General features: G+C 37.5%; 1 protein-coding gene across 3 annotated transcripts in view; it reads right to left on the bottom strand.

Annotated features, from left to right (window-relative positions):
* hectd2 (HECT domain containing 2) overlaps positions 1–14,632 on the bottom strand; it is a 177,413-nt gene that overhangs the window by 44,725 nt on the left and 118,056 nt on the right. For all 3 annotated transcript variants that reach the window (XM_039771949.1, XM_039771940.1, XM_039771957.1), the window contains one exon: positions 3,067–3,215. In XM_039771949.1, the coding sequence (XP_039627883.1) occupies positions 3,067–3,215 (149 nt within the window). The remainder of the gene's footprint in view (positions 1–3,066; positions 3,216–14,632) is intronic.

The following is a 14,632-nucleotide window of genomic DNA, read 5'->3' as shown; positions in this document are numbered from 1 at the left end:
GCCATGCTTCGTCCTTGAACATGGTTTTCACCACATCTACATACTGCATATATGATGCTAACAGAATCTTGATCAGATACATTTGAGGCTGACTTGCAGATTGTTCAGAATCCCTAATATTTTACTTTTATGTAAAATGTGTGCCACCAGACAAACTACTCCAGTAACAAACTTAAGAAGTATATCATAAGAGCAATTTGGCACTGAGTTCATGAAACTAGTTACACTTTGTTGCATGTTATCATGTTGTTACATAAAGGTAAGCCTCCAAATACTCACCTTTCCAAAGGATTTAGCTATACATCAAAAGAATAAAAAATACCTTCAACAGACAGGAACAAAAAAATTGTAGATACTAAAAGATGCACTAGATATCAAAAGATCTAGGTAATCTACCTGTTAGTAGTGAGACAGACACCACTCTGCCAAATATTTTATAAAACAGGCCCACAGATCATACTACGTATAAGTATAAAGCAACACATTTCTAAGTGAACTATGGACCTGTGAACTTAAACAGATTTGAATTTTGCCATCTAGACAGTCTGAAAGGACATTTAGTATTAAGTTACTTAGCCTTTCAAGCCAACATGTTATTTACGTTTTACAGATTTTCTCCCACATATAATATAGGTGTTCACATTTAGCTCCAAAGTGAGACCATCTTCCGTGTTTGCATTAGATCAAAGCTGATGGGTCTAAATTGCCCTGTGTACAGTAATCCCTCCTCGATCGCGGGGGTTGCGTTCCAGAACCCCCCGCGATAGGTGAAAATCCGCGAGTAGAAACCATATGTTTGTATGGTTATTTTTATATATTTTAAGCCCTTAGAAACTCTCCCACACTGTTTATAAATATTCCCCACACAGTTAAACAGTAAACCCTGGTTTATCGTGGTTAATCTGCTTCAGACAAATAAATGAATTTCCACGAAGTAGGATTCTTTATTTATAAATCTAATATTTTCGCAGTTAGAGCATAGAAAACCTGTTTACGACCTTCTAAATAAGTGTTTTAACATTATTAGAGCCTTCTAGACATGAAATAACACCCTTTAGTCAAACGTTTAAACTGTGCTCCATGACAAGACAGAGATGACAGTTCTTTCTCACAATTAAAAGAATGCAAACATATCTTCCTCTTCAAAGGAGTGCACGCGTCAGGAGCAGAGAATGTCAGAGAGAGAGAGAGCACGAGAAAAGCAAACAAGCAAAAATCAATAGGGCTGTTGGGCTTTTAAGTATGGCAAAGCAGCCGCAATGAAGGGATCAATGTGAAGGTAGTCTTTCAGCATTTTTTACAGGCGCGTCCGTATCTTCTAAGCAAACAGCCTCTGTGCAAACAGCCCCTCTGCTCACACCCCCTCCGTCAGGAGCAGAGAATATCAGAGAGAGAGATAGGCAGAGAAAAGCAAACAATCAAAAATCAATACAGGCTCTTAGATCTTTGAAGTATGTGAAGCACTGTGCGGGAAGCATATCTTATATCATTGAGGAGTTTTATTTAATACGTAATACGTGCTCTGATTGGGTAGCTTCTCAGCCATCTGCCAATAGCGTCCCTTGTATGAAGTCAATTGGGCAAACAAACTGAGGAAGCATGTACCATGAATTAAAAGACCCATTGTCCGCAGAAATCCGCGAACCAGCGAAAAATCCGTGATATATATTTAGATATGCTTAAATTTAAAATCCGCAGTGGAGTGAAGCTGCAAAAGTCGAAGCGCAATATAGCTAGGGATCACTGTATATGTTCAATTCAACAGATATAGCATAGACCCCCATCCTATCCAGGATGGATTACTGCTTAGCAGCTTCAGGCCCACTAAGACATAAATTGCATTAAGTAGGTTTTGGATATATGGATGTAATTATAACTACTTACAAGCAAAAATAAATGAGATACATAGATTTCCTTACTGCAGATCTTTGAATTGTTTGCTGTAAAATCTGGGTGAAACTGAATAAACATATATTAAATTATATATTAGTTTCTATTTTTAATTCAACTCTCTTTCTGATCTCATCTTTGCTAGTAATATACTGTATTCTGTTTCCTTTAATCACTTTTCTTACAATTGGATTTTAACCTTCACATTTTGCAGTGCTAATCTATTATTCCAAAAATAATACTGTATTGGGTACTTGAAGTATTATTTTGTATTTTTTTATTTTGCTTTACTCCTTATTATGCTTCTTCCATTGCACAACTGGATCCCAGACTTCAAAACACAATGCTATTTCCAGTATATTATTTAGATACAGAAGAGTTTTTCCTTCTTAAAATGTTCATATTCTCCTTAGTTTTACTCTTCTGCCAAGCAGGGCATGTTAAAACAGAATAAGTGTAACATTCAACTCAGCTAACACAAGTTATGGATTCTCATGAGCATAGTTAATCTCAGTTTTTAAATTAATGCTGATGATTCATTATTTTAACATGGCATATACTGTTTTGAGCTACAGTTGAGGCTGTTACTGTATATTTCCCATTCCTTTCTTGGTGCTCTGTAGTAGCATTAAATGTACCTGCCTGGGAATAAATGTGTTGTTGTTAATTACTGCATTCTATTGGAATCATCATTGTTTACCTGTGTTGGGATACACTGAGGAATACCTAGAGAGGAGCTAGAAGGCTGGCTGGCTTAAGTGAACAGAATTTTAAGACTACATGAATTCTGAGACTACAAGAATTTTCATAATTTTTAAGAATTTTATTAGCATTACAAGCTATAGACTTTGTATATCTGATGTTGTTCAAAATTATAAAAGCACCACGAATGCATTTGTATGTCGGCATTTTGCTTCACCAAATCGAACCATTCATCAAACATTGAAGTGCGCACATCAATTTCGTAGGATCCGCAAAGCGGCTTTCTTTCACATGTAGATAGTAACCAGAGACTCTGACTTATATATATGAAGTAAATGACTTATCTGTAAGTGCCTGTCACTATTTCTGTAAATGTACCAAGAACAAAGGATCCTAAAATATCCAACATTTTAGCATTTGTGTACTTTTTAAAATAAACAATGTTATAATAAAAATGACTAAATATTCACTTACTAAGCAAAGCAAGGACCTTGGTTGCAGATGGAATCCACCATGCACATTTTGCCAGAGGTGGAAGCTCATCAGGTTTTGCTGGAAAGAGACGCAGTGATATAAACTGAAGAAGTCTGTCGATAAGTTGCTTGAACCTCTTCTGAGAAAGCCTAGGGATCAATGTATGACATGAACAGAACTGACACCACATGAGTTATAAAAAAATATGCTAATAATAAAGTATTTGGGAAAATATTTTAATAATATTTTATTTTGCTATATCAAACTTGGGGATAAAACAAATATTTGTTTTTAAATCTAATTTCAGGTCATAGTCAGGAGCCTATCCTGGCAGCACTGATCACAAGGCAGAAACCAACCATGGATAGATTACCACTTCCATACAGAGTGCCTTCACTCACAGACTAACACTCAACCAAAATAGAAGAGTTAGAAAAAGACATGATAAGCACTGTGTTGCCAGTTTATTAGGTACACCTCCCATCTCTCATATGCCACATGATAGCAGTTTCAAGGGTTTACTGAGAATGGCATGAAAATCAAAATTTAACAGTGATATGAGACCCTGTGGATGAAAACAGTTTGTAGGGTCAAAGGAGAATGGTGAGTATTGTACAACCAACACAGGGGCCACAACTTGAAGGGTCCTTCTCTTGAATGGGCTACAACAGCCAATGACCATGCTATTATACACACAAAACACAGAAACATCAAAACTTAAATGCTGAAGAATGGAAAGTAATTGCTCAGTCAGACAAATCCAGGTTCCATCTCACCCTGCTGATAGAAGGATAAGAATTCATCTTAAGCAAAGCGTCCGTTAACTTCACCAGTACAGGTGGTGGCAGTGTGATGGTGTGCAGAATGTTGCCCTGACACACATCAGAGTCCCTGATACCCATTAAACAACACCCTGAATGACAGGGTGTAACATTGTTGCTGATAAGTTTCATACACTCCCGACCACAGTTTGATGGACATTTAAAACATGAGGATGCACTATGTTTTAAAGTATGTATAATTGCCGATTGGTCCCAGTGACATGAGAGCGAGTTTTCATTACTTCATTGGCCTGTACCATCTATGGATTTTGACCCTATCAAGAATCTTTTGGTTTTGGTGGTAAGGGCCGTTTGTAGCAACACTGCGCAGCAATCCTACTTTTACACCAACAGTGCAATACAATCATTTCCACTACAATCCTGAACAAAGCATCTATCATCTTCTAGAATCCATGATCAGATGAATTTATGTCGTTTTCTATGGGCAACTAAATATATTTTATTTTGGTCAGTGAAAAGAAAACCAGAGTACCTAGAGAAAACATCAGGCAGGTTGCAGACTCTACATAGGCAGTGACTGGGCCAGGATTTGAACCCAGGGGTCTATAGTATTAGTAGTTTTTATAAATATAGCACAGTTCATAACAATGCAAATTTTACATTGTTTACTATTTTTGTACTACAGTATAATTCATAATAAGTGGCTGTAGCAGACATATTGTGTCATTTCTTTTTTATAATATTCTTATTTTTATGTCTCCCTCTGAGTAGTGACGGTTGTATAGTATAAAAAGCAGACAATGAATATAACAATATATACAATATAACAATTAATAATAAAATAATCTATCTATCTACAACAGTATACTGTATATTAACTACAACATCAGACAATATATACGGAAAAAATGAGTGAATATAAGAAAAACACCTACTAATGCAGATGTCATTAGGACCAGTTGCTGAGTTTTATGACATAAGACTGAAAATCACATTTGAATCTCATGGTGCAAGTGCTAATGGTCTGGTATCATTAGCCAGAAAAGAGAAGGGAAAATGACCTGTGCAGGTGATCCAAGTCTTTAATAATATCATATGCGTTTCTAAGGCAGCTTGTGGGATTATGTGCTTAACAGAAGTGCTAGTTCAGGAATATTCTGAACGGACTTTACCACTTTCTGTAATGTTTGTTGTTCTGAGCAAGGCAGTGCTAATCCTGTTAATCAACCAGTACAGATGGAGTCCACTGTGCACCAACAATGGTTGGTAAGCACATATGAAGACTTTTGAGCATACCTCAAATGTCTGCGTAAGTAAAGTATTTGTAGACCTTCTTGACAATAGCTGAGATGTATTGTGCCTATGTTACAGTAGATCATCAGTAACGATAACTTCAATACATTTAAAGCTACGGATTCTTTCTACACGATTCTTCAGTACATGTAGCTGATATTAAGAAAGTGTTTGGTGTCATGACACCACCACCATGGATGTAGTAAAAAAATAATATTCTCCTCACAATAGTAAAGAAACTCCACCTCAAAAAATAATTTATTTCAACCCTCTCTGCTGAAGTCAGAAACTATTGACTATCAGACCTTCTGTCTGATTTGGCTATAAATTATGATCACGTAGTTCTGATGGGGGATTTTAATGTACACATTGATGTGGAAACTGACACTTTTAGCAAATGTTTTACTTATTTGTTAAATTCAGTAGGATTTTGTCAGATTGTCAAAGGTCCAACTCATAATCATAACCATACATTAGATTTAATTATAACTTACAAAGTTGAAATTCAAAATTTAAATATTACTCCATTAAATGTAGTTATTTCCGATCACTTCTTAATTACGTTTGATTTAGTTCTGCCCATGCCAGTGCACTCGCAGATTAAAACAAAGACAGTGCGACATCTAGATTGTAATTCTGCTTCAAAATTTATAGATACCTTGAGTAAGTCGAGTATAATTGTGGAAAACCATTTAGATCAGTTAACATCAAATGTAAACGTGGAAGACAATTTAGATCAGCTAATATCACATTATAATGTGACCTTGAGAGATGCTCTGGACACAGTGGCTCCCCTAAAAACAAAAGTGATCAAAGCACATAGAAACTCTCCCTGGTTTAATGAAAATACTCGAGCTCTTAAATTAGAGTGTCGAAAACTGGAGCGCAGATGGAGAACAACAAAGCTACATGTCTTTCAAATTGCATAGACAGAGAGTGTAAATAAATATAAAAAAGCCCTCTTTAAAGCTCGCTCAGAATACTATTCTACATTAATAGATAGCAATAATAAAAATCCTAGGGTACTTTTTAGAGCAGTGGCTAAATTAACAAATGGAAATTCAGATCAACAGTGCAAAATACCAACAGATATTAGCAGTACAGACTTTATGAACTTCTTCAATGAGAAAATTAAAAATATAAGATCCCAGATCTCAGCATCACAGTACAAACCAAATACTAGCTTAGCAGACCCTGTCACATTGCATTCAGCACTTTAGTAATTTTAATCCTGTAACTCACCAGGAAGTCTTAACTTTAATTACTAAAATGAAGCCCACTACTTGTTCCCTAGATCCAGTGCCAACAAAACTAGTAAAAGTGCAATGGATGTTCTTGCAGCCTATTCTAACCGTTATCAATAGTTCATTACTGCATGGCACATACCTGATGCACTAAAAGTGTCAGTTATTAAACCTTTACTTAAAAAGTCAGACCTAGACCCACACATACTAAATAACTATAGGCCTATTTCAAATTTACCATTTCTCTCTAAAATACTAGAGAAAGTAGTCGCCAGTCAGCTTCAGTCACACCTTACGCATTACAATTTATTTGAGAAATTCCAGTCTGGCTTTCGCACTGGTCATAGTACAGAAACGGCACTAACACGGGTTGTAAATGACATTCTGATATCCTCTGATGAAGGAAATTCCACTGTAATTATGTTGTTGGACTTAAGTGCAGCATTTGACACCATTGACCATTCTATTTTACTGCACAGGCTAGAAAACGATGTTGGGCTTACAGGCCCGTGCTCGCTTGGTTCAGTTCTTATTTATCAAATCGATTCCAGTATGTACAGAAATGTGCAGACAGTACTCCATCATTATACACAGAAGTTCAATATGGTGTCCGCAGGGCTCAGTACTGGACCTTTACTGTTTTCACTTTACATGCTTCCACTGGGATCTCTCATTAGGAAACATAATGTTAATTTTCACTCGTATGCAGATGACACCCAGTTATACCTTTCATTTAAATCAAATGAAGTTTCTCCGATGTTGTCTTTAATTAGTTGTGTTAGTGAATTAAAGGAATGGATGAATGAGAACTACTTGTCTTTAAATACAGATAAAACAGAGATGTTAATTGTTGGAGGGAATGACGCTGATCACAGCAATATTTTGTCGTCATTTAACTCAGTTGGAATCCCAATTAATTTTACTGAATCAGCCGCAATCTAGGAGTTATCTTTGACTCTAGCATGTCATTTAAAGCATATTACAAAGTCGTCCAAAACATGTTTTTCCATCTTAAAAATGTTAGGAAATTAAGGCTTTCTAAATAAACAGGATTGTGAGAAATTAATTCATGCATTTATCTCTAGTAGGATTGACTACTGCAATGCGGTGTTCACTGGCTGTTCAAACTGTTCTCTATACAGCCTCCAGTTAATCCAAAATGCGCTGCAAGAATTATTACAAGAACAAGAAAATATGAACACATAACCCCAGTTCTTAAATCTTTACACTGGCTCCCAGTTAAGTTTAGGGCAGATTTCAAAATCCTCCTTTTAACATATAAAGCATTAAATGGCCAAGGTCCGCTTACTTGTCTGAACTTATCATGACTTACAAACCTAAGAGGCACATTAAGATCTCAAGATGCCGGTCTGCTTAGGATTCCAAGGATTAATAAAATAACAGTGGGAGGTCGAGCTTTTAGTTACAGGGCCCCTAAACTGTGGAATGGTCTTCCTGCTTCCATAAGAGATGCCCCTTCAGTCTCAGCCTTTAAATCCCGGCTGAAGACTCACTACTTCAGTTTAGCATATCCTGACTAGAGCTGCTGATTAACTGTACATACTGCATCTCTGTTGTTAGTCATTAGCACTATAACATAAGTAACATGATAATTATATTTGAATACTAACCCTCACCTATTCTGTTTCTTTTCTCGGTACCCAAATGTGGCAATTGGTGCCACGGCCCACCTGCCAAGTTGTTTGTCTGCCTATGGTAAAGTCATCCCTGATGGAGGATCACAGGAATCATGGGAAAGAGGGTCCTTTCATCGAGCAACGTTTCAGCCGTGGCATGGCCAAATGGGGAGGCAGCTAGATGGATGAGGTCTCCAGGACTCTAAAAATATCCAAACCTAATTATGTCATATCATCTACTGTTAAACAGTACTTCTAAAATTTTTATTATTATGCTGTCTTAAGGAATTGTTCTGTTCTGTATATTGTATTGTATTGACCCCCTACTTTTGACACCCACTGCACGCCCAACCTACCTGGAAAGGGGTCTCTCTTTGAACTGCCTTTCCGAGGTTTCTTCCATTTTCCCTACAAGGTTTTATTGGGAGTTTTTCCTTGTCTTCTCAGAGAGTCAAGGCTGGGGGGCTGTCAAAAGGCAGGGCCTGTTAAAGCCCATTGCGGCACTTCCTGTGTGATTTTGGGCTATACAAAAATAAACTGTATTGTAAACTGTATTGTATTGTATTGAAGAACTTTTTTTTTGATGCCAAATTAAATTATACCCATACTGTGCACACCCAGGTTGTTGCAATTTTGGAGAAAAACTGTTATGGTGAAAAATACTAATGACACATTTTAAACTCTGGTGTTTTCACTTACTTCTTTCTGCTCAACTACTTCACCTGGGTCTGGGACTGACAGTATACTCTGCACATCTTTATTAACTGGATTGTGACTATGTGTAATGGGAACAGGAAAGCAGGAAGGAGAAGGAGAAAAAGCCTTTACTTTCAAGCTTGCTGCAATGCCAGATTTAATGAAGTGATCTGCTCCATTGATGATAATGATTACAATTTTGCCATTTCCCTCATAACATACCACTTGCTTGCTAATGCGTTTCTGAGCACAAATTTAGATAATTTTTTTTCTTATTATGAGAGAACTGTATAGTACTTTTCATATTTATTTATTATATAGTGCCTTTCATATCTAACTATCTATCTGGTCATTCCACATACTCTCATGGTTCTAGTGTCAATGCCCATCTTGGCCTGTCCAGTGCCAGACCCATAGGACAAATCCAGACTAAAATGTATTATACACTTTCCACCATACTCTGTAATCTGATGTCAGCTTTTCAATTTCTATTGTGCTCTAAAACTTAAGTCCCTGACATCTACAGTCTCCTTATTCTTCCCATAACTTGCCCTATAAATGGAACAGGTACAGGTGGACCTGCAACCCAAATTTTATACTACACCTATCTCTAAATTGCCCAGTCCTCTGCCAAAATGCCCAGTTCCCCATTCTGCCAAAAACTCACACCATAATGTCCACTCCCCCACCTCCATAATCTTCCAATAATGTGGACTTCCGTCTGTCCTATAATACATCCATAGCCAACCCAAATCTTATTCTGACGCTGCTAATACAGTGCCCAGTCCTTGGCCATTCCAGGTTTATTCCCTAAATCCACATCATACAATCACTATTTCTCTGATTTTTACCAAGTCTTGCATCTCAGTTTATCATTTAGCACATCTACAGAACCAATCCCACACTAATTTGATTCTACTGTACATTGGCTGCCAGTCTGCCCAGTCCAAGTTTGCCAGGCTTACTTCACCTGGGTATACATTGTAAGATCCGCAGACAAAAACACCGTAAAACATAACTCAACCCCCCCACAACCTGTCTTGTACTACAACCACAGGATAAGTCCAATTTCCATCTTATTCTGTCTTTACGATCAGGATACCTATATTTCCTTCTGGAGAAGCCAGTAAAAAAAGAGCTCTGATGTCAGCATTTTTCCACTTGCATTTTTCAGAAAGATGTTTCAGGTTTCGTATCCTCATCGTTGTCCACAACACTTTGGTACAGACACTTTGAAACAGCAAACAAGGAAAGCAAACATTACTTACACCACATTCAGACAGCCAACTCTGTTTCTCATAACAAGAGTGAGAAAACGCCCGTGTGTATGGTGGTCTTCTTTTTTTCTTCAAGTGAACGATTTATTGCCTGAAGAAGGGGCCTGAGTTGCCTCAAAAGCTTGCATATTGTAATCTTTTTAATTAGCCAATAAATGGTGTTATTTTGCTTGACTTCTCACTACAATGTATATAATTCTCAAAGCCCTTTATGTGTATGGTACTTTGTAAGGATCTACTTGCCATGTTATCCTAGAAGCAAAAGTCATCATTAATTTCTTCAATGCCAATTTGCTGATTATTTATTGTAAACTAAGTAGTTTAGGCTAGTGGTACTGACTGAAATTTTACTTAGTGGATTTAGGTAGTTTAAAGGTACACTGTATATGATTTTGTATTGGTAACTGAATAATATTGTTCAGCTCTTCTACTCAAGCAAGCTGTTATAAAAATGATTACAAATGTTTAACAAACGAAACTTACATTAAAAATGAACAAAACAAAAGGTGGTTCTGTGAAAACCATGTTAGTTGAGAAATGGGTTGGATTATCATGGGGAAATAAGTTACGGGGTATTTTTGACTCCTAACATTAAATTTCAAAAAGGAGAGTTAAAAAATTGGCAGACAGATAAATTATAGACTTCTTCCTCTTATATTAAACTAGACAAATCCATTATAAATAACATTTTAATATAAAGATACATTGTACTTATCACTGTTTTCCCCATAAATAAACATTCTGTTATCCTTAATGTTTTCTGGAAACTGTAATGCAACGATATTTATCCTTTTTCATAACACATTTTGACATGCACAAGGATTTGAACTTCATCCTAGGTTAGATTCCCCACCACTGTCAGTGTAGACGTTTGCATGTTTGTGTTGGTGTCAGTTTGTCTCTGGATTTCCAGGTACTTCGTTGAGATGGGGCCCTTTCCAAGGTTGGTTGCTCCCTTGCATCCAGTGCTACCAAGGTAAGTTCACTTCCCAACAACTATGACCTAGAAAAAGCTGGATTGAAAATGTTATGTTACATTTCTCAAAAGTTAATCTCAATAGAAAGAAAACTGAATTCTTGTGTATCAGATCAGAAGTATTTGGAAAAACAAACTTACAGTAGCTTTATAGTTTAATATTATCCAATCACTGACCAGTAAACATTGTGGAGCTTGCACTTCTCAGTTTAAAACCTATGTTACTATTGCAATAATAGTATGTGTACACTGTTATACATTTTATGTGTTCAAATCAATTTGTGAAAATAGGTTCAAGTAAAAAGTAATTTCCAATATTTATTTATGAATGTTTTGCTCCTAAAAGTACACAAAATACTTTTACACATAAACACATACTTTTAGCTGTATGATATAGGCTGTCTATTCATAATCAAAAAACCTTCATTTGGGGAAAGTTACTGGTGGTCTCAGAAGTACGGACAGCTGGGATGAACTCTGAAATTCATTCTGTAAACATTTCCATATTTTTTGTCACATCCAGTTTTTGTTTTTTAAAGCTGGGAACTTTGAGTACAGATTTGTCTCACAAGGATGCTGTTTGTCTGCAAATCAGCTGATGTGAGTATGGGTGTGTGCCTCTGTGATGAACATGTATAATGTGTCTGATTTTACAGTTAACACCGTCATCCTTCAACTTAGCAAAAGGAAAAAAATAGTTTTTACAAAAAATGGAAGATTGTATACAGTATGTGTAGTTTGTCAATAAAGAACCTGTACAATGTTTAATTAGTCAAGCTAAAGATATTATATTTCTGTGAAAATTCTATCTATGTTTTCTTTATTTTGTGTTTGTCAGTTTCTTGTTAGTTTAAGTTGGGTTGTTTTCATTTAGCTATCTGAATTAATGTAGTGTTTTGCTCCCTACCCAGTACTGGTAATGGTTTAATTAAGTGCTATTATGAAACTCTGATTAGGTAATTACCATGAGGTGTTGCAATTGGGTTTAGGTCAGGCTACAGCACATGGGGGCTATAAATATTTTGGTATGTTAGTCCTTTAAATGGAGTAGAATCAGTTTGCTTCTGTTCACTGTGTCTTTGTTTCTCTCTTTGAATTTTGGAATGTTGATTTTAAGTTATTAATAATCTTTGACTATTTAATGTTCTGATTTATGACTTTTTGATTGGGTATTTTGGTTTAGGAATTAGGACTGTGGGCAGGCTTGATTAGTTTTGTCATTTTTGAATTCCTGTTTAATACTTTTGTTCATTTCAGTCCCTTTTTTAATGATTGAACTTTTTAGTAATTTGTATTTAGTTTTGCAATTCTTTGAAGTTTTATTTTCTCTTTTTTTCTTTTTGTATACTGATATAAATAGTATATATGAATATTTCCTTTTTGTGTTTTTTCCTTTTTGTTTTATTTTGTTTTAACTTAGTATTTTCTTTGTTCACCATTTGTTCTATTTAGTTATTATAGTTTAAAAAAGCTATAAAAAACTTCTGCTTTTTGGGTTTAACCTTGTTAATACATTTGTTTATTAAGTTTCCAAAGTGACCAAGATTTTCATACATGGTTTCCCTCTGCTGTTTTAAATTTTGGTAACAAGACTCATAACAAAAGCATTAGACCTACTGTTCTTCATACCTGATCAGAAAAAAAAATCTAAACTTTTAATTAAATTCTCAAATCTACAAATATCTACTCTAAAAGACAGTCAGCAGCTCAACCCGGCCAGGACGTTCAGGATATAGAAGGATGGGGGAAGGCAGCTTCTTTAAGGCACCGCCTCCCCTCAGACACTAGATGACAGCTCCCCGGTATTGCAGTGGTGCCCTGGATTTCTGCAGGGCAATATGGGGACTTGGAGTTCATTATCTCAGCCCTGTTGGGTGCCGTGGATACCACCAGGGGTGTTGCTGTGGAGGACTTATATGGGACGAGATTTTCGCCTAACCCGGAATTGCTGGCAGACCACGTGGGCAGAAGAGCGGAAGCACTTCCGAGTTGGGCAATATAAAAGGGACCACCTTAAACCCAGTCAAGGAGCCAGAGTTGGGAGGCAATAGGCAAAGCTTGCTGGGAGGAGTGGAGGAGAAAGAAATAGAATTATTGTGTGCTGTATTCTTATTTACTCGTGGAAGTGGTGGTGGAAAGCCTTGTAAAGAGTAACAGTGAATAAAACAAGTTCTTGGTGCTTTTTCCTTGTGTCCTTATTGTCTATGTGTTGGGTTAAAGGAACGCCTTCTAGTATCCACAAGTGGAGTAGTCGGCAGTATTTTCTGGTCATCTGTTGGCAGAAAGCTGTTTATATTTTTGTGGAGACATCCCAAGACGACAGTGCTACGGCACGAATAAGCCTGCCAGAAAACCCTTGCCAGTCCATCACGATAAAGAAGAAAATTAAGCAGACCGACAACCCGCGGAACATTGAGGCGCTCAACATTGTCGACATCAGAGATGAGACGGGGGACAACTACTTCTATCGGGAGGGAAAAGCTCTCGGTGATGGCATTCAGAAAGAGGTACATGCCAGGGAGAGGATCAAGAGGCTTCTTGAATTAGTAAAGTTTGTCCTATGCTTGTACCTTGCTTGTAGAGGAGGATCATCCGCAGATCCAAGAAGGAACGGAATATACTCCTGAAGACGATAGTAGGATTCCCGACAGACATCAGAACGCTGAAGACTTCAGCCAACGGTTTGCTGGAGACAAGAGACATGACCTGCCCCGAGGAATGGTGGGACAGATAAGGTTAGCGTCAACCCGTCATCTGCTTGGATGGTATCCCAATGGACGCCGACTTCAAGAATGGGAAGGAGGGAGGTGAGCGATGCTCCGTCCACTATGAATAAAGGTAATGAGGATTGGGAAGTGACAGAACGATCCACCAATAAATTAAAACAGTCGGATCGCAGTCAGCAACAAGCCATATCCTGAAACTCCAACTTCCATGAGCCCACACAAGACCCGACAGCGAATGCACAGGGAAATGGCATTCTATCTCGAAGAGAGACCCAGACTGTACCTACACCCCAGATAAAAAATTTGATTCACAGGAAAAGCAAGGATCTCCTGATATTTCAGCGCGTGAGCCTGTGCGCTCACGTGAGTCAGAAGTACAATACACTTTCTGCAGGGGCAGGGAGACGGTCCACCCTCCAGTCTGCTTCCAAACTAGCAGGGCACGAACATCAGGAGGGAGGCAGCTGTGTTATGAATGCTGCAAACTGGGTCACATGTGGAGAAAATGTCCGCTCAGAACCAGGGAGGACATCAGGACACGACAACAGTGCAGCATCTCCCCACATTTCTCTTGCTTATGGTTTTTCAGGGCAAAACTATGGACTGGCCAATGCAGATAGCCACTCCTGGAGAACGATGCCCCTCGCAGGACAGGACGCTTTGTCCCACAGTGCTCAACTGAGGGAGTGGCAATGTAAGAGATGGCAGGCATTACTTTTGTGGATACATAATTACTGTAAATTATAATGAGCACTACAAACCTCAGAGATGATTAAGCAGCAAAATGCCTGTTATACTACACAAGGAGAAGAATACCACAAAGGGAAAACAAAACTGAATGACCAGAAACCAATATGGCAAAATGAGACCTAAAGTCAAATACAAAAAAAGGACATAACCAGAATATAGAAAGAGGTTGTTACCAGAACACAATT

Source organism: Polypterus senegalus, chromosome 1, assembly GCF_016835505.1.
Source record: "Polypterus senegalus isolate Bchr_013 chromosome 1, ASM1683550v1, whole genome shotgun sequence".
Classification (NCBI taxonomy): domain Eukaryota; kingdom Metazoa; phylum Chordata; class Cladistia; order Polypteriformes; family Polypteridae; genus Polypterus; species Polypterus senegalus.
This window is presented reverse-complemented; position numbering and strand designations above follow the sequence as displayed.